The 27093-nt window shown below is 46.8% G+C and overlaps 2 protein-coding genes across 3 annotated transcripts in view; both read left to right on the plus strand.

The window, feature by feature from the left end:
* C4H1orf159 (chromosome 4 C1orf159 homolog) overlaps positions 1-17144 on the plus strand; it is an 18337-nt gene extending 1193 nt beyond the window's left edge. For both annotated transcript variants that reach the window (XM_021160341.2, XM_029476689.1), the window contains exons 2-10: positions 4464-4576; positions 7334-7427; positions 9653-9728; positions 12578-12673; positions 12994-13059; positions 14183-14320; positions 14647-14672; positions 14763-14793; positions 16103-17144. In XM_021160341.2, the coding sequence (XP_021016000.1) occupies positions 7356-7427; positions 9653-9728; positions 12578-12673; positions 12994-13059; positions 14183-14320; positions 14647-14672; positions 14763-14793; positions 16103-16200 (603 nt within the window). In that variant the 5' untranslated portion in view covers positions 4464-4576; positions 7334-7355 and the 3' untranslated portion in view covers positions 16201-17144. The remainder of the gene's footprint in view (positions 1-4463; positions 4577-7333; positions 7428-9652; positions 9729-12577; positions 12674-12993; positions 13060-14182; positions 14321-14646; positions 14673-14762; positions 14794-16102) is intronic.
* A 1661-nt stretch (positions 17145-18805) lies between these two features.
* Positions 18806-24555, plus strand: Rnf223 (ring finger protein 223). The gene is made up of 2 exons (XM_021161363.2): positions 18806-21927; positions 23287-24555. The coding sequence occupies exon 2, from the start codon at positions 23296-23298 to the stop codon at positions 24067-24069; it is 774 nt and encodes a 257-aa protein (XP_021017022.1). The 5' UTR covers positions 18806-21927; positions 23287-23295; the 3' UTR covers positions 24070-24555.
* Positions 24556-27093: the final 2538 nt, after the last annotated feature.

The following is a 27093-nucleotide window of genomic DNA, read 5'->3' on the forward strand; positions in this document are numbered from 1 at the left end:
CACTTTGTAGACCAGGCTGGCCTCGAACTCAGAAATCCGCCTGCCTCTGCCTCCCGAGTGCTGGGATTAAAGGCGTGCGCCACCACGCCCAGCTTCTTTTTCTTTCTTATTTTGAGACAGGTTGGCCTGGAACTCGATCTGTAGACTAGGCTGGAATTAAAGGCATGTGGCCCCATAACTCGGCTAATAGTTTCTTTTCTTGACTTCCATATCCTGGCCTTAATACTCTTCCCCAAAACAAAGCAAGCACATATCTTGATGAGTTTAACTCATCTTAGGTGAGCTCTTTTGTCCACTAGCAGCATCTGTCACAACCTTTCAGAACTGGCTTGCATTTGTTCATGTTAATTTGGATCTATAAGGTAACTCATTTAAAGAACATTGCTACCAGGCAATGGTGGCACACATTCCCAGCACCTGGGAGGCAGAGGCAGGCAAATCTCTTGAGTTCCAGGCTCCAGGATAGGCAGGGATGCATAGAAAAACCCTGTCTTAACAAAACCAGATGATGATGATGATGGGTATTTCTTAGGGAGTGGAGAAATGGCTTCGTGGATAAGAACAGGTATTCAACAAGAAAACCTTAGTTCCAGTCCCTGTACCCATGTCACACAGTCACCTGTAACTCCAACTTTAGGGTCCATTTCCCTCTTTTGGCCTCCACTGACACCTGCATTTTATATTTATAAATATATACACCTGTAATTACCTATTTAAAAATAAATCTTTTTTTAAAAATCCAACTATGTGCTGGGCAGTGGTAGTGTATGTCTTTAATCCCAGCACTTGGGAGGCAGAGGCAGGTGAATTTCTGAGTTTGAGGCCAGCCTGGTCTACAGAGTGAGTTCCAGGACAGCCAGGGCTACACAGAGAAACCTTATCTCAAAAAACAAAAACAAACAAACAAACAAACAAAAAAATCCATCTATGTGCTGGAGAGATGACTCAGTAATTAAGAGTACTTGCTGTTCTTGCAGAAGACTGAGGTTGAGTTCTGTAGGTGCCTGGGCTGGTCTCAAACTCAGAATCCCTCTCCCTATGCCTCTGGGGATTAAAAGCCTATCCCTCCACTCTTGGTGCATTTTTATTTTTCATTTTGTGATCTATTGAGTTCAGTTAACGTCTGTTGGAATGTTAACTGATCTTGTTGTTAGATTGATCTTGCACAAGTAGCCGTAGCTGCAGTGAGCTCGTGTGCAATGGTTATATGACATTCATAAGATAGCAGTTTACAACATTATTCCACATCCTCTGCTTTTAAATTCTTTGTTTTCTTTTCCACAATCTTCCCAAGCCTTGGGGAGGGGAAGGTTGAAATCGATGTCCTATTTAGGACTGAGCACACTTATTTTCAGTAATTCAACAACCAGATAAATTTACATATATATATAATTTGTTAAGCCAGGATCTCACTATGCAGACAGGCTGATCTTCAACTCACAAAGATCTTTCTGCCTTGAAAGTGCTGGGATTAAAGGTGTATGCCATTATGCCTGGCCTAGATTATCTTTTAAGAGAGAATACAATTGCATGTAACATTTTAATCTTTGGCACATGCCAGTATGTTATGTCACTGTCCAGGGCCAGATGTATTCCATTCTTCTGAGGGGGCATTTAGGATATTTTCCTTTCTAGTGTTACCAGGGAAATAAGAGGTGGTGTCCAACCAACATCAGGGAGAGATCTAGCTTCAATGGTATCCAAGGCTGCTACTCCTTGCGTAGCTACCTAATGATGAGAATCTATCTCAAAAGAAAATCAGCTTGAAAGACATCATCTACTACATAGTTTGAGACCAGCCTGAAATACATAAGACTGTACACACATGCACAGTGGTCTGTAATCCCATGCTGTAACCCTAGCACTTTGGGAGGCAGGGGCAGGAGTTGAAGTTGAAGACCAACCTGGTCTACATAGTGATGTAGTGAGTTCCAGGCAAGGTTGGCCTTCATAATGAGATCCTAATTCAAAAAAATAAAAAGGTGTGGCAGAGATAGCTCAGTTAAAAGTGCCTGCAGAACAAGAATGAGGATGAGTTTGTAGCCACAGTGCCCACATTAATGGGTTCTTGAGCTCATTGACTGGTCAGCTGAGCTGCATCAATGAACTCCTGGTTCAATGAAAGAGCCTGTCTCAAAAAATACAGTGGATGGGGACTGGGTAGATGGCTGAGGGTAAAATGTGTGTGTAAGCATGAGAGCCTAAATTCAGATTCCCAGTCCCTATTGAAAAAGCAGGTGGTGTACATCCCTCATCCCAGTTTGAGTGGGTAGAGGGAAAACAGACAACTCCTCAGGGCAGGCTGACCATCCAGAAAAAAGTGATGAGAGGTCTAGGTTCAGTGAAAGATCCTATCTCAAAAAATAGAGTGGAGGGCTGAGCATAGTGACCCACCTTTAATTCCAGCACCAGAGAAGCAGAGGCAGGGGAATCTCTGTGAGTTCAAGGCCAGCTGGTCTTCACAGCTAGTTCTAGGACAGCCAGGATTATAGAGAGAGACCTGTCTCCAAAACAAACAAACAAACAAAAAATGGTGGAGAGTGATAGAGGAAGACATGCATCTCCTGTCTCTGAGCACCACACGTGCCATGGGAAACTGAACCCATATACACATGCACTACACAAACTAAGGTGGAGAGTAGTTAATGCTGACTTCTGGTATACACACACTTCTAAACATGTGTATACACCACACACAAGAGAAAAGTACGCATAGGACCCACATAGTGAAAGAAGAGAACTGACTCTCACAAGTCGTCTTCTGACCTCCATGCATGGCTTAGCAGATGTGTATATATGACATAAACAAATAATCAGAAACTTAAAAATTACATTCAGAATGGCTGAACCAGCGACATGGCTGAGTGGATAGAGGGGTTTACAGCCAAGGCTGACAACCTGAATTTGAACTCTGAAATCCGCATGGTAAAAGAAGAGAACTGATTGTTCTCTGATGGCCACATACATGCTATAGCATGTGTCTGGTGGCATGTATGTGCATACTCATGCACACACAGTGCGAATAAGTACATGTTACAGAACTGCCATATCTAATTGGAAGATAATCCAATTAAAACACAAAAGATGAGAAAAGACAGTTCATTAGGACACACGTGTGACTAATGTCATGAAAAGATGCCAACCGTTACTAGTCAGGGGGATGCTGATAACATGAGATACCACTAGGTGCCCACCAGTACATTACCAGATATTGGTGATAACATGAGATACCACTAGGTGCCCACCAGTACATTACCAGATATTGGTGAGGATGCAACACCTTTGAGCCCTTCTGCTTCACTGGTGGGAAAGTAAAGAGGTACTACTAAAAGTTTGACAAACATACCTCTCTGATCCAACACAAATTCCTTGGTATTTACCTATAAGAAATAGAAATACAGGTTCAAAAAACAAAAACAAAAAAAAGAAATACAGGTTCACATAGTGTGTGCTCAAGGCCCTGTGATTTCCCAAATGATAGAATCAGATCAAGTAAAGGGAATGAAGTATAGCCTCATAACAATCACATGGTAATGAACAGAACAGGTATAACAAAGCACACTTAAAGATCCTTAGTGCTGAATGACAGGAACCACTTACACTGTATGTTCTATTTATATGAAATTATAGATTGCAGTGACAAGGTCAGCTTGGTTGCCTGGAGCTTAGGTTGAGGAAGCAGGGGGGGGGGTGTCGGGGGGGGGTTCATAGAAGGCTCCAATCCTGATAGCTTTTTGCTGCAGTGGTGGCCTCATAGGTACACATTTTTTCAGAGCCCCCTGACTTGTCTATTTGAAGTAGATGTTGGTTATTGTATGGAAATTATGCTTTAGTACTGTTGACATGTAACAAATGGCAGTGTTGATTAATGTTGGACTTTTTTTTTTTTAACTTGACCTAAGCTTAGGGATGCTCTTCTCAGAGAGCGCAGAAGGGTCTGTTTAACATCTGGAAGTTTTCCTCCAGGGCAGGTCTATGGGTGAGCAAATCTTAAATTCACAGAAAGGTTGAAATTTAATTACATCCTACAGTTGAGGGGCAGCTAGACTATGATATAAATATGTCTCTAAGAAGATTTCATACCTTAGAAAGAAGAGTTAAGTCAAGGACAGAATGTATTTTGAAACCCAGCATGCATTACTGAAACAAAACACATGTACTGATGAGTGCCAGAAAGGCTCTGGATAAGGCTTCAAAGATAACTCCTGCAGGCCTGAACACCACCTCTTGTGTCTTGCAGTGTGGTCATTGCCTTGACAGTCCTGGCTTAAATCCAGTATAAAGTGAATTACAGTACAAATTCCTACTTCCCCTGCTCATAGGACTAGACCTATATCATCCTGAACCCCTAAGGGTCATGTGGACCCACATAATCCCTCAAGTGGGACTTCCCACTGCCCTAGGCCAGAGAGTATAATTCCTCATTTTTAGCCTCAAACTGAAACTTCTCTGCATTCTCTTAGAATTCCTCTTTCTAGGAAGCTCAGACTACTATTGTTCCAGAATTGGAAATGCCCGGCTTGCCTGCTCCTTCAATGCTTCAGAGGCCGCTGCTAAGTAAAAAGTCTTCATAGAGGTAATTATTATTATTATTTTTTTTTTTTTTTTTGAGACAAAATCTCATGGTGTCTCAGGTTGGTCTTGAATTTACTATATAGCTACCAAGTGTTTGGATTACAGGTGTATACCACCACCAACTCATGTGATAAATGGAAATAAAACTCAGGGCTTTGTTTATGCTGCATAAGCACTTTACCAACTGAGCTACATCTTTAGTCTCTTAAGAGGTAACTTAGCAGGGCAGTCGTTTAATCCCAGCACTTGGGAGGCAAAGGCAGGCAGATTTCTGAGTTCGAGGCCAGCCTGGTCTACAAAGTGAGTTCCAGGACAGCCAGGACTACACAGAGAAACCCTGTCTAAAAAAAATAAAAAAATAAAAAAGAGGTAACTTTATTTGTTTAAAGTTTGATTTTCCTTTAATGTGATTGGGTGTTTTGCCTGCATGCATGTCTTTGTACCACATGCATGGATGCAGTGCTTTCAGAATTGAAATTACAGACAGCTGCTATGTGGATGATAGGAAATGCACCTAGGTCCTTTGGAAACACAGCCAGTGTTTTTAACCACTCAGCCATTTTTCCAGTCCAGGTTTTGTTTTTTTGAGAAACCTACTATGTAGTTCTGACTAGCGTGAAGCTCACTAGGTAGACCAAACCATACCCAGTTAACTTTTTGTTGTTTTGTTTGTTTGGTTTTCAAGACAGGATTTCTCTATGTAGCCTTGGCTGTTCTGGAATTTACTCTGTAGACCAGGCTGATCTCGAACTCACAGAGATTTGTCTACCTCTGTCTCCTGTGTGTTGGGATGAAAGTCATGAACTACTACCACCAGGCCAAGTATTTGTTTGTTTGTTTGTTTTGTTTTTGTTTTTCGAGACAGGGTTTCTCTGTATAGCTCTGGCTGTCCTGGAACTCACTTTGTAGAACAGGCTGGCCTCGAATTCAGAAATCCGCCTACCTCTGTCTCCCAAGTGCTGGGATTAAAGGCGTGCACCACCACGCCCGGCAGGTTTTTTGTTTTTTAAGAGATAACTTTATGGCAAAAAAATATTTTTTAAATCTTATTTTGGACAGACTGATTTATAAGTATCACCTTATGAGTTAACATAAGTTTGTTGTAAAAGGTTTTAGAGAGAGAGAGAGAGAGAGAGAGACTGGAGATATGGCTTAGTGGTAAAGAGCACTGTTTTTGCAAAGGTTGGGATTTTAGCAACCACATGCTAGCTCACAATTGTCTATGACTCCATTTCCAGGAATCTGATGCCCTCTTCTAGCCTCTGTAGGCACTAAGCACACATGTGATGCACATACATACAGTTAAAACATTCATATACATAAAATAAAGTGATTTTTAAAAAAATGGATGTGGATGTAGCTCAGTTGCTTACCTAGTATGCACAAAGCCTTGGATTCAATGCCCTGCCTTCATAAATCAAACTTTATAGTGCACATCTGTAACTAGAATACTCAGTGGTAGAAGCAGGAGATGAGAGAAATGGAGAGAGATGGCTCAGCAGTTAAAAACACTGGCTGCTCTTCCAGACCTGTGTTCTATTCCCAGCACCTACAGGGCAGCTTGCAACTGTAACTGTTGCAGTGTATAACTCTAGTTTCAGTAGATCTGATGTCTTTTCTGGCCTCTGCAGGTACCAGACCTGTTCATGGTACACTAACATATATGCAGACAAACACCATATATGTAAAAAAATTTTTAAAGTTAAAAACAAAAAGTAGTATTGTTACAGATTGAGTTCAAAGTTAGCCAAAGAATATATGAAACCCTTATCTAAAAACCAGGAAAAATTATTAAGACTGTACACATGATATTACCTCAAGGCTTTGAGGTAGGTGCATATTTTTCTCTAATATATGAACAATGAGGCACTAAAGCCAGCAGTTTGCAGGCACCAAGTATTCTAAGGTTTAAATCTTCTTGCAATATTTGTGCTCTTTTTTTGGTCTCTAGATCCGTCCTCTTATAACTACACTTTTTGTTTGTTGTGTTTGTTGATTTTCAAGACATGATTTCTCTGTGTAGCCCTAACTCTCCTGGAACTCACTCTGTAGACAGGGCTGGCCTGGAACTCAGAGATTCATCTGCTTCTGTCTCCTGAGTGCTTGGATTTAAAGGGGTATGCTACCATGCCTGGCTTGTGTCAGTACATTTTTAGGCTTGGGTATTACTCTGGACCAAGGTTTTACATCTTCTTGTTTCCCCAAGTTCATAATGACAGAATAGTATATCACTGAGAATCTCCAATGAACCCATGTCACCCCAAACCGTTAGCTAGCTAGCCGAAAGGAGGCCAAATATTGTTAGTAGTACTTAACATGTGATTAGGAGCTCACTAGGACAGGTGTGTGTCTACATCCCAGGAAATGAGAGGTACAGTGGCCTTGCTTTCGGAATCCTGAGAACATAATGCTTTTAGAAGGAGCACCAGGTCATCCCTCTCGATCAAGGCCTTGTCCACCTGCCCTGATTCCTGAGTTTTGAGCCTTAAAACTGCAATGGTCAGTCCTGTGAGCTCCTCACAGTCCTGTCTGTGTTGACAACTGGTCCCCAGGTGATGAGGAGCTGATATCTGTAGTTCTCATCCTGGAGGGACAGGTAAGGGTACTTTAACTACATATTGCTCCCCTGAAAAGCTACCCAACCGTTTCCATTAAAGCCTTACCCTCCCTGCCTTGGCCCTGTCCTCCCAGTTATGTCCCTCTCAGCCCCATCCACCCTTACTAGTACCTCCTCCTTACATACTGTTTTGTCTTGCAGATCTCCTTGTCAGCTCCCCAGCATGGCACTGCAGTGTCTCCTGCTCCTGACTGGCCTTCTGACGGGAGGCATGTGCAAGTCCACAGAAAGCAAGGTAGATAATCCTGTATCCAGTGGCATGTTGAAGCCTCCTCATAGACAATGGATCTTTACCCCATAAAAATTTCAGTCTTTGAACTTAGGGTTCATTGATACTAGCCTAACCTTGGTAGAATCCCCTTTGAGTCTACTAGAGATATCTGAAATCTACCTATCACCTGTTTTTTGTTTTTTTGTTTTGTTTTGTTTTTCTGCTTTCTAGAAGTTTCTTTGCCAGATTTACTTATTGCTATAACTAACTTAGAATCACCCTCAGAGCTGCCTGCTCAGGTGATGCGCATACTTAGGAGAGCTCGTGACTGGTAGGCACACATGGTCAGGCATCGTAGCTCCCACCAGAAGTAGTTGAACAAAGCCAGTGACCCTCCAGTGGGGTGAGATTTAGTATCTTTAATGGGGGTGCCATTATTCTGCCTCCCAAGTGAGACAGGATGGGGGCCTCACTGTTTAGGGGCGATGGTATGAGGAATCCCTTACTGACTTGACCAAGGGTAATAAAAGGGATGGCTTGTGCACCGGGCCTTGATCTTTCCCATGCTTTGTCCCTGTTACCCTCTAGACATTCCTTTCTATTAACCAAGCTCAGGTCACAAAAACAGAAGTGTCAGGCATGGTCATACAAACCTGTAGTCCTATCCCACAGCAGTCTGAGACAGTAGGACTTGCCTACATAATCGATCCTTGTCTGTCTGTTTGCCTGCTTCTCTCTCTCTCTCTCTTTCTGAGATAGGGTTTCTATGTCCTGAAATTTGCTCTGTAGACCAGGCTAGCCTCAAACTCAGAGATCTGAAGTATTGGGATTTAAAGGCATGCCACCACCTGATAGGAACCCTGTCTTAAAAACAAAAATAAACAGGGTCAACAGAATGCCTCAGCAGGTAAGGACACATGCTGCCAAGCCTGATCAATTTGGTCCCTGGAACCCACAGTTAAAGAATTCCCCGGGGCTGGTGAGATGGCTCAGTGGGTAAGAGCACCCGACTGCTCTTCCGAAGGTCCAGAGTTCAAATCCCAGCAACCACATGGTGGCTCACAACCATCNGTAACGAGATCTGGNGCCCTCTNCTGGAGTGTCTGAAGACAGCTACAGTGTACTTACATATAATAAATAAATAAATCTTTAAAAAAAAAAAAAAAAAAAAAAGCCCAAAAGTTGTCTTCTGACCTCCATGTTCATGCCCCTACTCATATATGCACACAATAATAACAGTAAATGAAACATCTGCATATCATGGCATAGGCCTTTAATCCTAGCACTCAGTAGGCAGACACAGGTGGATCTCTGAGTTTGAGGCCACCCTGGTCTACATAGTGAGTTCCAGGCCAGCCAACGCTATATAATGAAAGAAATCTTGTCTCAAAATAAAACAATACTAATAAGTAAATTTTAGAAATTAAAAATAGTGAAAAGGCAAATAGTATAAGCTTTACATTTCTTGAGGGATGTTTCTAAGAAAGTATGATTGGACAAAGGGTATGATCTGGTCATTAACTAGGGACCTAACAAGGTTATTGTGCAGAGACCTCCCTGTATTGATAGATGTTGCTCTATCAATACAGGGAGGGCACCGCTCTCTGAAGGCCTTATCCTATCCTTGCAGGTAAAGGCAGGAGATAGTTAGAGACTTCCTTCTGAGCTCTCACCAATGTCTAAATACTCTATTTTAGGGTGGTTTGTTCTGTGCCACATCATGCCAGGCTGTCCAAAGCCCAGGCCCTAGGCCAGTTTATATAAACCTATTAGTTCATACCCTTGTAGGCCTTTGGGAAACTGGGTAGCTGTTGTTGGATACACCTGGTCAGATTCTAGCGTTATATTTGGTGGCTTATTCAGTCGTCAAATATTCACTGGTGATAGACTCTGCACAGTGTAGACCTGGAGCAAGTGGGAGAAGGACCTGTTGGATAGTGATTCATGTGACATGACAGGAATGTAGTCCAGATGCTTATGGATAGTTAGGTAGGTAACTCTAACCTGTTTGTACTAGTAACTCCCAGGCTTTATCTCTATGTCTAGGGCTGGAGTTTTCCTTGTGCTCTGCCAACATAGGCTGCAGCAGGAGTGGAGTAAGAATACTCACTTATTGATGGGGTGTCACTTGCCCCTAGAGAGTTTGGGGGTTTTGGATGATGAAACAGATAAGGCCCTTTTAAGACCAATGCTGTCCTTGACACGAGCTTGGTACTTACTAACCTGTCTCACTGATGTCTCTCCTCTAGGCCCAGCAACCTGAGTGTTGTATGGATGTGGTAGACTTCAATGCTACCTGCCTAGGTACAGGTCTATGTGGCCCAGGTAAGCATCATGGTTGCAAGTAAATAGTAGACCATTCACCACACACCACCAGCATTCCTGGATGGTTTTTACTCCTCAGTGACAAGACAGCTGGGGGGATGGAAGAACTTGGGGTAGCATAGGCTGTGGCATTGTGCAGAGAAGGCCTACCTACCTGGGCACTCTTCTTGAGCAACCTAACCACACCTTTGTCTAGTCCATGCAAGGACCCTGTGGGGGGACTGTTGTTCTGTAAAGGGCTAAGGCACAGGGAGGAGAAGATTCAGAAGAGGAAGAGGAAGCAGCACAGGGTTCAGAGGAGACTGAGCAGCTTTTGGAGGTATCTTTCTTTAAAGAGTTATTTATTTTTATTTTATGTGTGTATATATGTGCACCACATGCATACCTGGTACCCTCAAAGGCCAGAAGAAGGTATAAGATCCTCTAGAACTAGAGTTATAGATGACTGTGTGACTCCATGTGGATGCTGGGAACCAAACCCAGGATTTTTTTAAGAATCTCTCCAGCACCTCATGGAGTATTCTGACCCTGGAATATTCAGCAGTGTTTGAAGGCATTTTTTTTAAAGATTTATTTATTGGTTTTATGTAAGTACACTGTAGCTGTCTTCAGACACACCAGAAGAGTGAGTCAGATCTCATTACAGATGGTTGTGAGCCACCATGTGGTTGCTGGGATTTGAACTCTGGACCTTCGGAAGAGCAGTCAGGTGCTCTTACCCACTGAGCCATCTCACCAGCCCGTTTGAAGGCATTTTTGGTCATCATATCTGGTGCTATGAGTTCAGGATGATGCTTCTAGCATCTGGAGGTGGAGCCAGAGTACTGTTCACTAGCACAGGATGACTCCGCTACAGAGGACAATCCAGCCTCAATGTCAGCATGCCAGAGGTAAAGTCCCTGACCCACAAAAGATTCTAGGAGGCCATAAAGGCAGGGCTTTCTGAAAGCAGCTAACAAAGTTCAGAGCTGGTGAGAGAAAGCAAATGGGGCACCCAGGAAATGAAGACCAAGGTGAGATGCCACCCACAATCTTGACCTGTCCTGAGGCAAGACTCTGGGCTGTTTTGTTTTAGATTAGAATGACCCAGACCTATCCCTTTATCTGTCAAGGGGCACTCCTTGGCACATGTCCTGAGTTCTATTACACGCAAGACTACATAAATCCAGAGGGACTTCTCAGGGAAGCAAGTACCTCAAAACATTGGTCAGGTGTCATGTGAGAGAACATGGACAAAATGGTGAGGCTGGAGTAAGGTGAGGGTCAAGGATGAGTGTGGTGATAAATGGAAAAGGACATTGGTCTGTGGTGAGCAGAGAAAATGTGAGGATGCCAAAGGGCCTTTGTCAACCCTCTAACCTAAAGTTATAGCAGTTGAACTTTCCTGGGTTTCTTTTTTAAAGTTCAAGATAGCTCTGAGCATAGGTACAAGAATGGAGATAACCAAGTTTGTGTAGGGAGGCACAGGAGCCTTCAGGTCTACCACATGACTCTCTGGCCACCCTCTTTCCCTACAATAGCAATCCAGCAGCAGCCCTTGGTAGACTCAGTTGCATCTCAACACAGGAATTAGTGAAAGGGATGATTCTAGGGATGATTTCACTTATTTGTTTGTTTGTTTGTTTGTTTTATTTTTTTGCCACCAGTTCTCACTATGCAGCTCTGGCTGGCCTGGATCTCCTAGAGAACCACCTGCCTTTGTCTCCCAAGGGCTGGAATTGAAGGCATGCACTATCACACCTCCTGAGAATTGCACTTTTTGTACTAGGTTTTGTCTGGAGCACCCTATGTTCTTTGGTCTTGCCTTTAGTAGACACACATACTTCCAATAAGATCTACTTGATCCTTGAATTGATGCGACGAAGAAAGACCACTGTAGGAGACATGTAGGACTCCATGTTTGAGCAGGACTCTTCCACCCAAGTAGAACTGAGCAGTTGGGACTTTGTTCCTGTGTGGTCATTTGCCCATAGCATTGTTAAAGCTAAAATGAGCTGATGTCCCACTTAGACCACTTATCCATTGTTTTTGATACTGTCTCTGCCACCACAGAAAGGCTTCTGTCTCATCTCAACCATCTGTTCAGATCAGACGTTGTAACATTCACTGTTAAGGTTCAGTGACCCATGGTTTAGCTCTGTATACTGCTCAATATCCAACTTTGGGTACTAGTACCCAGTTAACATATATGGAACATATCTGCTCATCTTCTATGTTGGGGATGTTAGAAGTAAAGGCATAAGATGGTCTTCAGGATGACCTCACCAGAGGGGAAGCAGCTATCCACAAATCACTAGCCAGTGTAGGCTGGGTCACTTCAAGCATGAAGGTATAGCTTTGGTCAGTACCAGTCTGGGATAGAAATTTGGCTTGATCCTGCTACATAGACCCTAGGAAATGGCACAGGGACAACAAACAAACCTATGTACACCTGCCCCATGTAGAGACCCAAGTAAGGGCACAGTGCCGTACTTAGAGCTACACTTATACAAGGTAGGCAGCTATCTTGTCTCCTGGAGGAAGTGGTTCTGGTGGATAGTCAAGACCTTCAAATGGTACCTATTAATTTTAGGTTTCTGTCCCAAGCACTTTAGAATAGTCTCCTGAGGCATCCAGTGAAATAAATGACTGGCTTGGTAACAGACAGCCACAAGAACTTGGTTGAGAGCAGTATGCTTCCTGTTGAGTTTACTTTTTCTGGAATTGGAGCTTGTGCCTCCATAGACTTCCACCACATGTTAGTGTTCTTGAGTTGAAAATTACCAATTCACAATACAGAAAAGCTTACAGAAGACACTGAGATGATCTTGACTTACTTTGGCTGGAAAATCCTGTCTCCTCTGGTGCAGGTTGCTACAGGCACTGGAATGCAGATGGGAGTGCTAGCTGTGTCCGGTGCTGGAATGGGACCCTCCCGACATACAATGGCTCTGAGTGCAGAATTCGTATGTCTTCTCCAAGCTATCTGCCCCAGTTCCCCCAGACTTCACAGGGGTCCTCCTGTCCAATTTGGGGAGAAACCAAGGAACTACTGTAGTTGTCTTCTCCAACTACAAAGACAATACTCACCTTGCCCAGGAGTATTGTTTATCAGTGAGCAGCCCCTTCCGTCCCTCCCTGAGTGTTCTGTTTACTGAGGACAGCTGTGGGTATAAACTACTCCTTGCCTTCTCATCTCTAAGATGTCCCTTTAGGACTATATGTGGAGGCCTCAGTAGGGTCCCAGGCATGGCCCAGGCCTCCCCTCAGTTCTGCTCTCCCACAGTCACTGGCCGGGGCATGCAGTTTCCCATGAACAGAAGCACAGGGACACCTGGACAGCCACATTTTGGTAAGTCTCTTAGTTCATAAGTCCAGCACTGTGGTTCTGTCTGCGACCTGGGGCTGGGGCTTGGGCACATCATTAGAGTTAGTACTGGTACCAGTGCCAGTCCTGAAGTCAAGTATTTTCTGTAATGAACTCTGGGTAAGGAAGAGGTCTGGAGAGAGTCCAGCATCCCCTGGGACTAGGGTTATTTAGCTTGAGTATGGGCATGTGTTGGGATGCCATCGGAGGAAGATACTTCATGGTTTCCAAAGAGCTTCAGTTATTTAGTAGCAGCCCTCACTGCTACTCACTTATGCTCAGCCTTTGCTTCATTTCATGTCCACTGTGACCTCCAGGCCTTGTGGATTGCATTGCTCCATCCCAATTTGCTCTTACAGGATGTAGGCCTCAGATGAGACTACAAACACATAGGCCATACCTCCTGATCTGTTTTCAAGGAAGGGGCAGGCCCTATCACCTGATGCTTGAATCTCCAGAGCCTTCAGGCTCACCTTAAATGAAGGCCTAGGGAGTAAAGGGGTGTGTCTGGGTTAGCAGTGTGGTCAGCCAGGCAAGAGAATGGTCTGGGCCTAGTACTGCTAGAGAGAATATGCCCAAGGCAGAGGAGCCCCATATGTCAGTGAGCTAGACTGAGCTCCAATAGAAGACTGCCTCTTCTGAGGTAACAGAGTCACTTTAGGGACACATCACTCTAACCTGGGCTCATCCTTCAACAGTAATGGACAGCACTTCCCATAGCTGGCAGTTACATTGTTCTGTCAACTACCAACCCCTTAGTATGTCTTGACCCCAAACAAATGGAGATGAGCAGAAGGCAGCTGCATGTATCAGAAAGCAGGTGCAGTAGATGTGTCTGCTGCCAAAGCTGGAGGCTTTGACTGTCAGTCCAAGAGGCAGAGGCCAGTCTAATGGAGAGAGCCCAGGACCTGATTCTTCTGGAGCCAGGAATTATTCCTTGTCTTGTGACTAGATGTGTTGGGCTCATGGTGGCTCTGACCTGTGGCTGGCACCTAGTAGGGGCTCAGGTATGTTTGGGTAATAGTGAGCCCCAGGGGTTAAGCAAGGAGCACTGGATATCCATTTCCCCAAACCCAGGCTCTCCTGGCAGCTGTTGGTTTATCTGCAGGGGGTCCTCATGTGGCAGCTTCCCTCTTCCTGGGGACACTCTTCATCAGCACAGGCCTCATCCTCTCTGTGGCTGGATTCTTCTACCTCAAGCGCTCCAGTAAACTTCCTGAAGTTTTCTACAGGAGAGACAGAAGAGGTACTTCCCTCTATGGTTGAATTTCTACCTGCCTAGCTTCACAGGTACTATCCAGAATCTGACCCATGCAGGGCCTAGGGGCTCCCCAACAGCTACAGAGCAGGCACAGGGACTCCACTGTGTCTGGATACCACTGTGCTCAAACCCATCAACACAGAGTGCCTTTGGATGGTATTACAGCTGAGGATGTGAGGCTGGGCCCTGCTGCTTAGAGTTCCCCCAGGTAAGAAATGTGGCTGAGCAGCTGTCTAGGCTCAGTGTGCTTAGGGCACTCAGAGCTTAGGCAGCTGCTGGGCAGCAGAGTGACACTCCATTTTCTTCCCCAGCCCCTGTCCTGCAGCCTGGTGAAACAGTAAGTAACCTACCCAACTAGGCTGAAAACCTGGGTTGTGTGTACCTGTACCAGGCCATCGAAGTCTCACTCTGCCTTTCTCTTTTCAAGGCTGCAATGGTCCCCCTGCCACAGTCTTCAGGTACAGGCTGCAGCATGTTATGGGAGTTGGGTGGAAGGGTCTTACTGTGGGCCATCTTCAAAGCCTATTCTATGGTTTTATCCCCACATATAAAGGTTCTTCTCTAGGACCTGACTAACTTCATATATTCCAAGTCAGCTGCTCCATAAGGCAGGGGAAAGGGCAGGTGTTCAGCAAGCGCTACTCTTCTTACCAACCCACATGGTTTCCATGCTGTCTTCTCAGCATAGGGCCAGACTCCCAGCTTCTCTAGTCATGTCCAGTCTCGCTCTGCTTGAGACCTGCAAGGAACAGGTCAGTTCTTGAGCATTTCCCTGGCGGGCCTATCTGAGCATTTGTAACCTGGTATGTAGAAGAGGCCATGAGCAGAGAGGTTCCACAGCTACAAGCCACAGAGCAGATTTACTTAACTTCTTTCTCGTCTCATTGTCTTTCTTATACACTGGTCTAGAATAGAGAACCAGTGACAGTTTTTCTCTGTTGAAAATAAAGTAGATCCCTGATGAAGGATCTTAGACATACCTTGTTCCAATTAATACCTGTCTCAAGTTCTCCAAAGCAGCCTTGTCCCTGAGGACCTTACAGGTGTTGTTAGGGACCTGTAACACTATAGTTAGTGACTATGCAGCAAATATACACCCCGGCCACTGTAATAAAACTGTATCCCTTGATAGTTCTTTGAACCAGACATTAGAAATCAGGATGTGGGAGTGAGAGAGATGCATTTCAAGACCTGATGGATAGGGAATCCCTCGTGTCTCTTCCAGCTCCTAGTATCTCATACCTCCTGTGGCTTGTGGCCACATCAGACATGGCTCTCTTTCCCTCTGAAGAGAATACTAGTCATTGGGTTCAAAGCCTACCTGATTAATCTATGATGATCTCATCTTCTATCCTAATAGAATCTGCACAGACCTTTTTTCAAATAAAGGTTATGTTCATGGGCTTCAAAGCTCAGGGTGCAGTCTTGTCTTTCAAGGGTGCTATCTAACTCCCTGTAGTGCATAATGCAAGTATGATCTGTGCTTTTTTCTAGAGGAATAGCTGGGCTCTAATACAGGCCCAGGGGTGTGGCGTCTTGGGGGTGGGAGGGATCTGATAGGAAATAGCTGAGCTCCTGGGAGCCTCCATTAGAAGAAACTGCCTTTGTACAAGTGGAGCCTGATGAGCATCACTTTCTTGTTAGAATAAACAGCATACATGGGCTTTGTGCCCTGTGGTTATTCAATATGCTCCTGAGAACCAATAGTGCAGGCAAAGTCCTAAACTTACCTATCTCTGACTCAGCTTGTCTTTGACCCCATTTCAGTGAGGAAGCCAAGATACATCAGGCGTGAGCAGCACCCAGACAAGAATAGGGATCCTTCTGCCTTCTCTACAGTGGAGGCCCACATCAGCAACGTCTGATCTAGAGGTCAACTGAGACTTCACAGTACAGCAGTGGAGACCCAAGGCTCCCCTCCAGTGAGCTCACTACACAAAGGGCCTGGGGCTTAAGATATCCCAGAATTGACTCCCAATGGCAGACCTGTACGAATGCTAGGGGGATGCTAACCTCCATGCCATGAGATCTTCACTGTGTGGTTTAACAGGAGCAACCATCTGTGAGACTGAGGACTCAAGAGCAAGTCATGTGGGGTCTGTGCCCCTTAAGAGTAACAGCATCTATAACAGCTATAACACAGGCCTGATCCAAACAATCAAAACTTCTGGAGCCCACCCACTGGAGCCCATAGTAGACAGGACTCTCCATTACCACCGAGCTAAGAAGATGAAACCAAGGTTCCAACAGTGGAGAAAACACAGCCTGGATACTGGTATCAGAGATAGGTTGCTCTATTGTCTGCCTGCTAATTTAGCTGCTGACCTCTCAAGGCACATACATATTTCTCAGAGTTGCAGAATTGAGTGTCCTAGGTTTTCTGATTCCAGAAGCCAGCAGAACCTTGTCTTCCAGGGACAGACTTCCATCCAGCTACCTTTCAGGCTGGGTACTCAAAGTAAAATGTTTACCCATGGGGTCTCTATCTCTGAACACTTCAGGTCACTTGTCCCATTGGGCTTGTGAGGTCATGCTGGTTAGCAGTCCTGTCTTTGCTCTTCCAAGACTCTAGAAGCCTGTGAGCTGCTAGTGTGACTGGTGGTGTTGGCCATGTGTTCCTATAGAAGAAGGTACCCTGATTACCAGTGCCATCTGTGTATGATCCAAAGGTGTCTAGCATCTTCTTTGACATCAAGCACACATCCGATGTTATTCACAGTGTTATGAGTTTGCTTTCCCAGACTTGAACCAGTGACTCAGGTAGCAGCAGCAATTCAAAGTTGGACCAATTAAATTAGACTAGATCTTCTCTCTCCTCTAGCTTTATTGTTCCAAGGGTCTTGTATTCAGTGTGGTGTGTGTGGGCTAACTACCCCATTGCCATGTTCAGGGGACAAGTAGTCAGGGAGGGGAAGAGGAACCCCTCAGCCAGATTCAGAACCTACTGTTGTCTGGTGGAACTGGCAGTACAGCACAACCCATCTCCTCATGTTTCCCTGGCCAGAACCTGTTCCACATGTAGCCCCTCCCATTTCAGGATACCATCTTGCATGAAGAGGTGCCCCAGCTCCTTAGGACTTGAGGTAGAAAGTGCCGATCAAACATGGCATGGTTCTTCGGATCAGACTACATGCATCACTAGGCTTTGAGGGGGCCACTGACAGTTTATGGATCTAATTCACCCTTGGGGAAAGCAGAACCCTCTACCTGGCCACCTGAGTTCATTTTAGTGGTCCCACTCAAAGCCCATGTGTAGACGTATAGATGTGTGTCTGCTGACTAGAGGTAGAACTGGATAAAGAATGCCAAATGAGAGCATAGGGATTCTAGAAGTCCTGCCAGGTAGTTTGAATAAGAATGCCTACCCAGCCGGGCCTTGGTGGTGCACACCTTTAATCCCAGCACTCAGGAGGCAGAGGCAGGCGGATTTCTGAGTTCGAGGCCAGCCTGGTCTACAGAGTGAGTTCCAGGACAGCCGGGGCTATACAGAGAAACCCTGTCTCAAAAAAATAAAAAAAATAAAAGAATGCCTACCCAGTGACCCCTAGGCTTACATACTTGAATTGCTTAGTCATCAGGGATTACTTGAGAGGGATCAGGAGGTGTGGCTTTATTGGAGGAAGTGTGTCTCTGGGGATGGGCATTGGGTCTCAAAAGCTCAAGCCAGGCCCAGTGGCTTTCATTTCCTGCTGCCTGTGGATTTGGATGTAGAGCTCATAGCTCCTCCTCCAGACCATGTCTGCCTATATGCTACCATGCTTCCTGCCATTCTGATAATGGATTAAACCTCTGAAACAGTAGACAAGCCCCAATTAAATACTTTGTTTTATAAGAGTTGCTGAGGTCATGATGTCTCTTCACAGCAGTAGGATACTTACTAAGACACTGCCCTAGCTTTATAACTTCTATAGATCTCCCTATGCACTGGTTAAAAGGCTGTGGCCAGAGACATCTGTTGAAACCTCAAATGAGTTTAATGGCCCTTGGCCATATTTCAGAAAAGTGCTGGGGAGGCTAAGATGTAGGTTTCCAGGCCCAGATCATTTGTTCTGAGACCAATGACCTTGCCCTGGGGACAGGATAGAATCTGACCCAGCATCCTTTTGTTCAGCAGCTAGACACTCTAGGGCCTAGAGTAGCATTGGATGCCCTAAGGTTTGGGGTTCCCCAGGATGGTTTCTAATGAAAAGTGGAAAGGGACATTGACAGCATGATGAAGTGATGGCCAGCCTGGCTCCCTGGGGTCACAGATGATTCCTTGCCCAGCTCATCCTGAGTAGCATGTTCCCAGACACTCCAAAGGGGAAACCTCAGATTATTCCAGCCACCTCCATGGGTCATCCCCCCCCCCCCAGACCTGTCAGCCAATCAGAATTCACACACGCGCCAGGCACGAGCTTAGGTCGTTCACAGATAGGCTGACAGGTCTGGATCAGGAGGAACTGTCCAGCCTGGCAGGCAGCCCACGAATGCAGCCTCACTGCGCATGCTCAGACAAGGCAGTCAACAAGTGGGTTTCACGGGACCTGCGGCTGCACCCGCTTCCCACACCACCCCTTCACTTTTTGGTTCCAAAGCCAGCCCAAAAAAGTAACAACATTAGGAGGTAGGCCAGACCAGGGACCATGAGAGTGACAGGACAGGGGCTTGGGACTGCTTGGTCATGAGTACAGGAAGAACTGACACAGAACAAACCCATCAGGTGGTCAGTCCTAAACAAGAGACTTTCATATAGGTTTGGAGACCTTGCCCTCACTGTTGGGTGCAGAAAGATACCTTTAGTTAGGCCACCTTATATCCAGACAGTATGAGACTGGGTTTGTATCCAGCCCCAAAAGATGGGGCAAAATACTGGGTGTAATGGCCCATACCCAATATTTTAATCCTGGCACTAGGAGGCAGAGACAGGCAGATCTCTGAGTTTGAGACCAGCCTGGTCTACAGGACAACCAGAGCTGTTACATGGAAAAACCGTCTCAAAAGGGGTGGGTGGCAAGATACCAAACCCGTGAGTACCTCCTATCCCAAAGTCTACCTGTTCCATCCCAGCACTCAATGTGGTAAACTAGTTTCTATTCAGCTGATGCCTTAGGAGAAATTCTGGCCATAGGGCAACCAATACCAAATGAGAATATGCATTCAACCTTTCATGTCCATTGTTTGGAGGATAGCAGAATGGTCAGAGGTGACCAGCACCAGATAGGCAGAGATAGATGAGTGGTAGGTCTTAGACTAAAACCTAAGAAAAGTCCTAGTCCTAAATAACTTTGTGTACTTGTATTCCAACAGTGCACCATCACGGACTTGTAGCCAGATCCATAGCCTTGGTAGTGAGAACTATAGTCGGGGTAAGTGTGAGGTTATTACTGAGAGAGTATAACAGCTTTGATACAAGGATGGAGGTTCACAGTCAGAGTCCCTAGGGCTCTAGGGCCCATGGTGAGGCAATGGGAAATACAATTGACCTTGTGGACACATGCTAACACAAATGAATACACGTGCTCAGTGGTAGTACTATGTTGATGTGCACATCACACATTCACTTGCTTGGCAATTTCACTTTCCTGCTATTTAGGATAAGGGTCAAGATGGACCCCGCTTACTGCCCTAGACAATGCAGTCTATGCTCCCCCAATTTCTAGTTCCTCTGCCAGCTGGGAGTTGACTCCCCTTGAGGTCAGGCCTGGAAGAAGGCCAGGTCTGATAGATTCCTAAGGCTTCACAGCACATTTGCCTCAGGATATTGACTCTTCACTGGGTAGCCTTGGTGATCTCAGAGCTTGGGTATTCCCAGGAACCCTCCGAAGATTGTTCCTAGAACATCTGGGACTCCAACTTCCTAGAGGCAGCATGTGACACAGAGTCATACTCTACACAGATCACTTGGGCTGGGCCTTCAGCAGCATTCTCTCCTCAGCACCCTCATGCCTGCTACAATCCTAGATACCCCACCACCACCACCAAAAGACTCAATCTCCCTCCTTAGATCTTTAGGTACCTACCCATCTTCCCTCTGGGCCCCCATTCTTCCTCAATCCATTACTTCCCTGAGCCCCATTTTTGGTTCTTAGTACTCATGGAATTAGGTTCCTCACACTTATGGAATTAGGCAGGGGACCCTCTACCAGAGCTTAGGTCTCCTCTTCTGATAGGACATTGTCTACAGGTTCCTATAATCACCCATATCTTAGCTCTCCTGAAAGCTGGCCTTGAGGATAAAGATATCTAGGAGCAAATTTGTGGCAATTTCCAGAGATCTGGGCCATTGGGTGGTCGGGTACCTATAGGTAGTTGGGTACTTAAGGCAATCCTCCCACAAAGATATGGTCCTAGCAACATGCCCTCCCCACAGGCCTATGTGTGAGCTCCCATCTCAGGGTCCTACAGTTCTCTGTGCCAGAAAACAACTAAACCTTAGAGGTAGGAAAGAACCTGGACTAACCAAAGTGAGTGGGGAAAAAAAAGTCCACTGGGGCTATTGAGTCTGGTCAACAAGGATATCTCAGCTCGATGAGCCTGGAGTAGATCAGGGGCTGCCTGTGCTACTGTCCACACTCCCCAGTCCATCCCATTCCAGTGTGACACTCTCTGCCCCAACCTTAGCTGCTACCAGCCCTTAAGACTTAACATTTTCTTCTGTGTCACCTCATTAAAGCTTCTTGAGACCCATCTTTTCAAGCATAGGTGAAGACTAGGGGCTTCCTTTCTGAGGTATAGTACAGATGGTACCCAAGCAGGTACCCACAATCTATTGTGACTAGCCAGGTCCCTAATATTCTTAACTGACCCTAACATCTAGGCTGTGGCCCAAGCCTGCCTAGCCCTGACCTTGCACCCCTACTTCCTGGACTTCAGAACAAGAAGTTCACCAAAAGGCAGTAGGGTGCTGAAGCAGCAGCAGATGGGAGTCTTGCATGAAGCAATTGTGAGAATATGGGTGAGATGGAAGAAGAAAGAACAAGATATTGGTGGGCACAGAGATGGGGCAGAAGAGGGAAAACTGAGCTTTATCTGAAAGTGTGCTAGGTTCAGTGAAGCATCCCTGCTGAGCACTTTGGGATCAGGCGGCACACTTGGTTTCCAGAAGAAAGGCATTTGAGTACCTGAGCATCTATTCTTAATCTGAAATCCTAAAACAAGAGGCCTGTGCCTGATCCTAGACCTGTCCTGGCTCTAACCCTTCCTCTGGCTCCCCACCCATTCTGAGTCTGCCAGGGAAGAGAACAGCCAATCGCTGATGTTCGGGGCCACACCCCCAGCCACCGTGTCCTGGAGGGTATAAATAAACCTGCTTCAAAACTCATGGCCTGAGAATTCACACCTGTCTCAGTCAGCCACCTCCTGGATGAACACGGGCATCATACCTCCACTCCCACATACACACAGAAGAGGTGTGCCGGCCAGACCGGTGCCACCAGAAGGCTGTCGGTTGCTAGCCTGTGGAGGAGCACCTGCCAGGTGGAGCAGAGGCTGAGTCGGACCTGAAGGAGGGAGAACACGCTTTACTAGACCTGGTCAGCCTAGAGACAAAGGGTTTTGCTGTGACCAGTGGAGAAGACCATGCCCAGGAACTACTAACCCCAAGCTACCAGGTAAGGCAATCTTGAAATCTGTCACCTATGCAGTCTCAGGGTGAGGCTGCTTCATGGAAGGTGAGGCCTGGTGCCAAGGAGCCAGTCCCGTGAGCAGCACAAGTCAGGGGAGGATAGATCCAAGGCCCTGTTAGACCTTGCCAAGACCACTGCTGCTTCCAGGAAGTGGTGACATCTCATGCAAGAAGGTTGGGGCTCTCGTGATATCACGGTAATGTCAGATGATTCACAGACCCAGTGATAGTTCAGCAATCTCTAAGCCATTTTACTCACTCACCTACTTGGGGCTGACCAGTGAGGCAGGGAGATGGGTCATCTCTGCTGTAGCTGCTGGGCTCCATGGGTTATAAGGTTCAGGCTTTTGGTAAATATTCTAATGTGGTCAGAATGCCTGTGGCTCCTGAGGTATTGTCTTGGCTAGGAGTGGGGATGGTGGTGGTGGTAAGCAAACAGTACTAAGTGGTCAGTGTGCTTCTAGGATTCCTCTCAGAGAAGTGAGGTAAGCTGTCAAAAAAAGAAGGCCTGGATCTTGTACATCTCACCTCCTTTGATGGGCAGTGGTGTAACTAATACTAGCAGAACAGGGCAGAGGTGTCCTCTGGGCACTGGTTGCAGAGCATTTTTAATCCCTGGCCTCTGGCACTTGTCCTTATCCCTACTAAACAAGATGGCCCCAGATTCCAGGCTGCAGCTGTTCAAAAGCTTGTTGGGCCCCTATTGAGGCCCTCCCTGTCGAGCTCTTAAGGGCCCAGCTGCCCTTCCAGAGGCCCTAGAATCCTTACCCAGCTGCCAGCAGCTCAGATGTATTCCATAAAAATTAGGGGCCCATACCCTGACAAAGTTCAAGCTCCTTCCACCTGAGACAGAGCCATAGGTAGCTCATGAGCCTGTCAGGACCCAGCTTTCAGTTGGCTCATCCGGAAGAACCTAGTTAAGTCACTCCACCTTGGAGATGTCTTCTTCAAATGGAGGAACGGTTATGATCATTCTATGGCATGAGTACAGCCTTGCAGAGCATAGACAGAAATAGTAGCTGCAATGTGCTGCTCTCATTATTAGCATGGGGAAGGACTGGGCAGCAGGTGTCCAGGCCTCAGTGTTGACAACCCATAGCACATGGCCTCTACTCCTGAAATCTGTCGGAACTGTCCATGCCTGGGGTACTCTTGACCTAGTAATGAATGGAAGAGGATAGTTACAGTTTGGATATGGGTGGAATTTTTGCAGGTACCTACAGGTGGGTGGTGTCCTTCATTGAAATCTTCATTTGGGTTTGATGGTACGTAAGAAAAGAGGGGGTGTGACAAGCTGGCTTTTCAGAAAAAGTCCAGTTCATAATGTCCTGTCTCTGTTCTACAGTTCAGAATCATGTCATCAGGCCAACGGGTATGGCGTACAGCTATGCCACCCTACCGCCAGAACAGCTCCACAGCCTCAGTGCCCAGGTCCCCTGGCTCAGGTGGCAGCCCCAAGTCCCCCAGTACTCCTGGCTCAGTGAAGGTGGCCTCCCCATTGGAATGTTCCATTTGCTTCTCAGGCTATGACAACATTTTCAAGACGCCCAAAGAGCTTTCCTGCTCTCATGTCTTCTGTCTTGAGTGCTTGGCTAGGCTGGCAGCTGCCCAGCCTGCAGGCCGTTCTGGCAGAGAAGCTGTACCCTGTCCATTCTGCCGACAGCCCACAACTGTGCCTGTCGCTGGGGCTCCTGCACTGCGCACCAGCCGTCAGCTACAGGCCAAGCTGCCAGCACACCTACAGAGAGAGGAGCCTGTGTGGCTTGAGGGCACCAAACTGTGTTGCCGCCCCTTGCCCACCACTTCTGGCCAAGAGGACAGTGGCTTTGTGTGTGTGGACGTAGGTCTGAACAAACCAGCTGAGCCCACCCTACCTGTACCTGTCCAAGACCCTACACCCAACCCAGGCTGGCTGGCCCGCTGTTGGGCACGCTTTAGGGACTGGCGTCGTGTAGCACTGGTTTCTGTGCTGTTACTAGTGCTATTTTGTGTGATACTCTGGCCTGTGCAGTGTGCACTCAAAACTGGAAATCTGCGTTGCATTAACCGACCACCTGCAGCCACTGCCACCGCCACCGCCACTGCCACCACTGATGCCCTCTCCTTTGGGGTCTTAGCCAACAACTAGGGTCACCACTTGGGCCAGGCCAGCTATTCCAACAGCTCCATGGTGACCCAGTGAGGTCAAGAATATAGCAGCTTTTGAAGATAGTTGGTCCCTCAGAACCCCATTTAGGACATGTATCTGTCCCTTACTCTCCAGGACTAGGTGCCAATGAGAACAAAAGAGTCCTCAAAGCCTCTAAGAACTACAGGCTTCTAAAGGCTCCAGAAACTGCCCTGGGACCCTATCATACAGATGGGGAAAGGAACCCAGGGATGTCTGATTAGGTGCCTGGCCTCCCTGAACACAACTGAATTGCCAAAACAGCAGGAGTTTGCCATCCTTCCTTCCTTCCTTAAGACATTGCTGGGGACTCCGAGCAGCTGGTTCTCTAAGAGTGAGGATGAAAAGGCAGGGCACCTTTTGCCTATGCCACAGCACCACAGCAGGAACTCACCAGCTGTCCATGGCCATTATGAATGGTACATTTTAAAATAAATTATTTTGTATAAATATTGTTTTTCCGTGTACCCCCCTCTCTGTCTTCCACCATTCAATTTGTCCTGTTTGAAAGTGTCCCACCCTAGATCCCCCACAACCCAGCCTCCACTCAGGTAACCTGACTGGATCACAGTGGGAGGGGGAGGGAGCAGGAAACAACAATCATTGTTTTAAGTGTTCCTGTTAGGGAGAAGATCAAGCATTTAAACAAAGAAGCATGCAAATTTTAAGTTTTCAGTGAGCTATGTTTGTTCCAAGCTGTCAGCAGCAAGATTCCACCTATTATTTTTGATTTGGCAGGCTATCCCCACTTGGGTGGAGGGGGAGGAGCCTGTTCTGCTGCACCCTGCTGCCAGCCATTTGCTCCTGCGGCAGGTCCTTCTTTCCCAGACCCAGGCTCTGCGTTCCACTTCCTGCCTGGTTCATGGATGCCCTGAGGGGAAGCGTGGATCAGGGACCCCAATTCCCAACTCCCAACAACAGCTGCACCTGGGTACTCAGAAGACAGGAACCCACAGCAATCATCACTGACTCTGCTGTTTCCCACTGGGAAAATGTGATCTGAGGATCCCCATTACAGACTGCACTTTGCCTCTCCTGAGTGGCTAGCTAGGGACACTCTAGACACCCCAGCAGTGAGGCAGGACGAAGCCTGGTACAGGTTCTGCCACTAGCCCTAGGAATCCTGTACTACCAGGTGAGTATGGCCAGGAGAAAACAGGCTACTTCCAGCTTGGGCAAGTTTCAGCGTCCTCACCTTTGACCCCAAGGCCCAATACTTCCTGTTCTAACTAGTTTTGTCTTTGGCTAAGGCAGGGAGGAGGTTTAAGGAGGTACTCGTGGGGCCCAGCTTTGGGGACTCCCACCCCTGCCCCAGAGCTAGTAGACACTAAACTGAGTTTACTGAAAGTTTGGTACCACAAAGCCACAGACCAGCAGTCATGGGGAAGGATTCTATGTCCCATGAGCTAGTGACTTTGCACTCTGTCACAAAGTGAAGCATATATGTGGAGCCACACCCATGTCACTGGCAGGGCCAGACACGTGAGAATGCCTATACGGTCACATAAGCATATCATTCGTATGTGCCTTCATTCCAAAAGCCTTGTCCATTGTAAGCAAGACAATGATGAATAATCCATGTCAAGGATCAGTTCCCAGACCACCCTGAAGGTTAGGGTTAAGACAGGGCACAAGGGCTGGCGAGATAGCTCAGTGGGTAAGAGCACCCGACTGCTCTTCCGAAGGTCCAGAGTTCAAATCCCAGCAACCACATGGTGGCTCACAACCATTCATAACGAGATCTGGCGCCCTCTTCTGGAATATCTGAAGACAGCTACAGTGTACTTACATAAAATAAATAAATAAATCTTAAAAAAAAAAAAAAAAAAAGACAGGGCACAAGTGCTGGTGCACGCCTTTAATCCCAGCACTTGGGAGGCAGAGGCAGGCAGATTTCTGAGTTCAAGGCCAGCATGGTCTACAGAGTGAGTTCCAGGACAGCCAGGGCTATACAGAGAAACCCTGTCTCGAAAAAAAAAAAAAAAAAAAAAGGACAGGGCCACAAGGAAGCTGGGCTAAAGTACAGGTCAAGTCAGTCTCAGATGGTCCCTATCCTTGTCTCTAAGGTCACACCACAGGGTCATACAAGTGTCTGGAATTGTGGCAGGCACAGTTTCACATATAAGCTCTTGATGCAATCCTACAACCACATTTCAGCTAGGAACCAGGACAGGACACTGGGATCTCCAAATGTTTTTTCCATTACTGAAACCTAGGCCTATCTGGACTGAGGAGCAGATTCTTAGATGTTTTCCAGAGCTCCAGTCATGGTCAATCAGTAAAGCAGTCCCAGAAAACACAGGGAGACGCTCTGATGCACCTGGGGCGCCCCGGGGTTCCGCTGCCTGTAGCTCCAGGCTCTTCTAGTACCTAGTCCTGACCCCATCGAGACTTCCCAGCCCCCCCCCCCCCCCCCGCGCGCGCGCAAGATGCAGCGGTCCACAGGTACTGCTCAGGTCAGGAGCTACGGCTGGGCCCGGAAGGGACCCAGTGCTAGTCTACTTTTGCGCGCTGGTGCTGCCCCTCCCAACCTGTTTATGCAGTCGCAGCTTCTGTCCTTGGATAAATACTGCAGCGTCAGGATGCACTTCCTATACCAACCTCAAACTGAACCAGTGGCTGTCTCCCGCACTATTGGTGATGGTGATTGCCACCAACTAGATCTTTATTCCAGAAGTCGGTGTCCCAGTCCAACGCTGGGGGATCGAAGCTCAGGGAGGCAAAGTGAACTGAACTATGTGGGCGTGACCTAAGTAGAGAGCTGCGGATCAGTGGGACCCAGAGGGAGGAGGAGAGGGACGGGGTTCAGGAGTTGGTTCAGGGAGGAAACAGAACCGAGAAAGGAAGGTGGCATTTTTGGAGAGGGACCGACAGGCAAAGGTGAATATGGAGGTGGATTAGTAGGATGGAAGAGGGAAGAGGGCTCTGATTAATGGGAGGCACGCGTGGGGCTCACGTGTCTGCGGATACAGTCAACCAGAACAT

This window comes from Mus caroli, chromosome 4 (assembly GCF_900094665.2).
Source record: "Mus caroli chromosome 4, CAROLI_EIJ_v1.1, whole genome shotgun sequence".
Taxonomy (NCBI): Eukaryota; Metazoa; Chordata; class Mammalia; order Rodentia; family Muridae; genus Mus; species Mus caroli.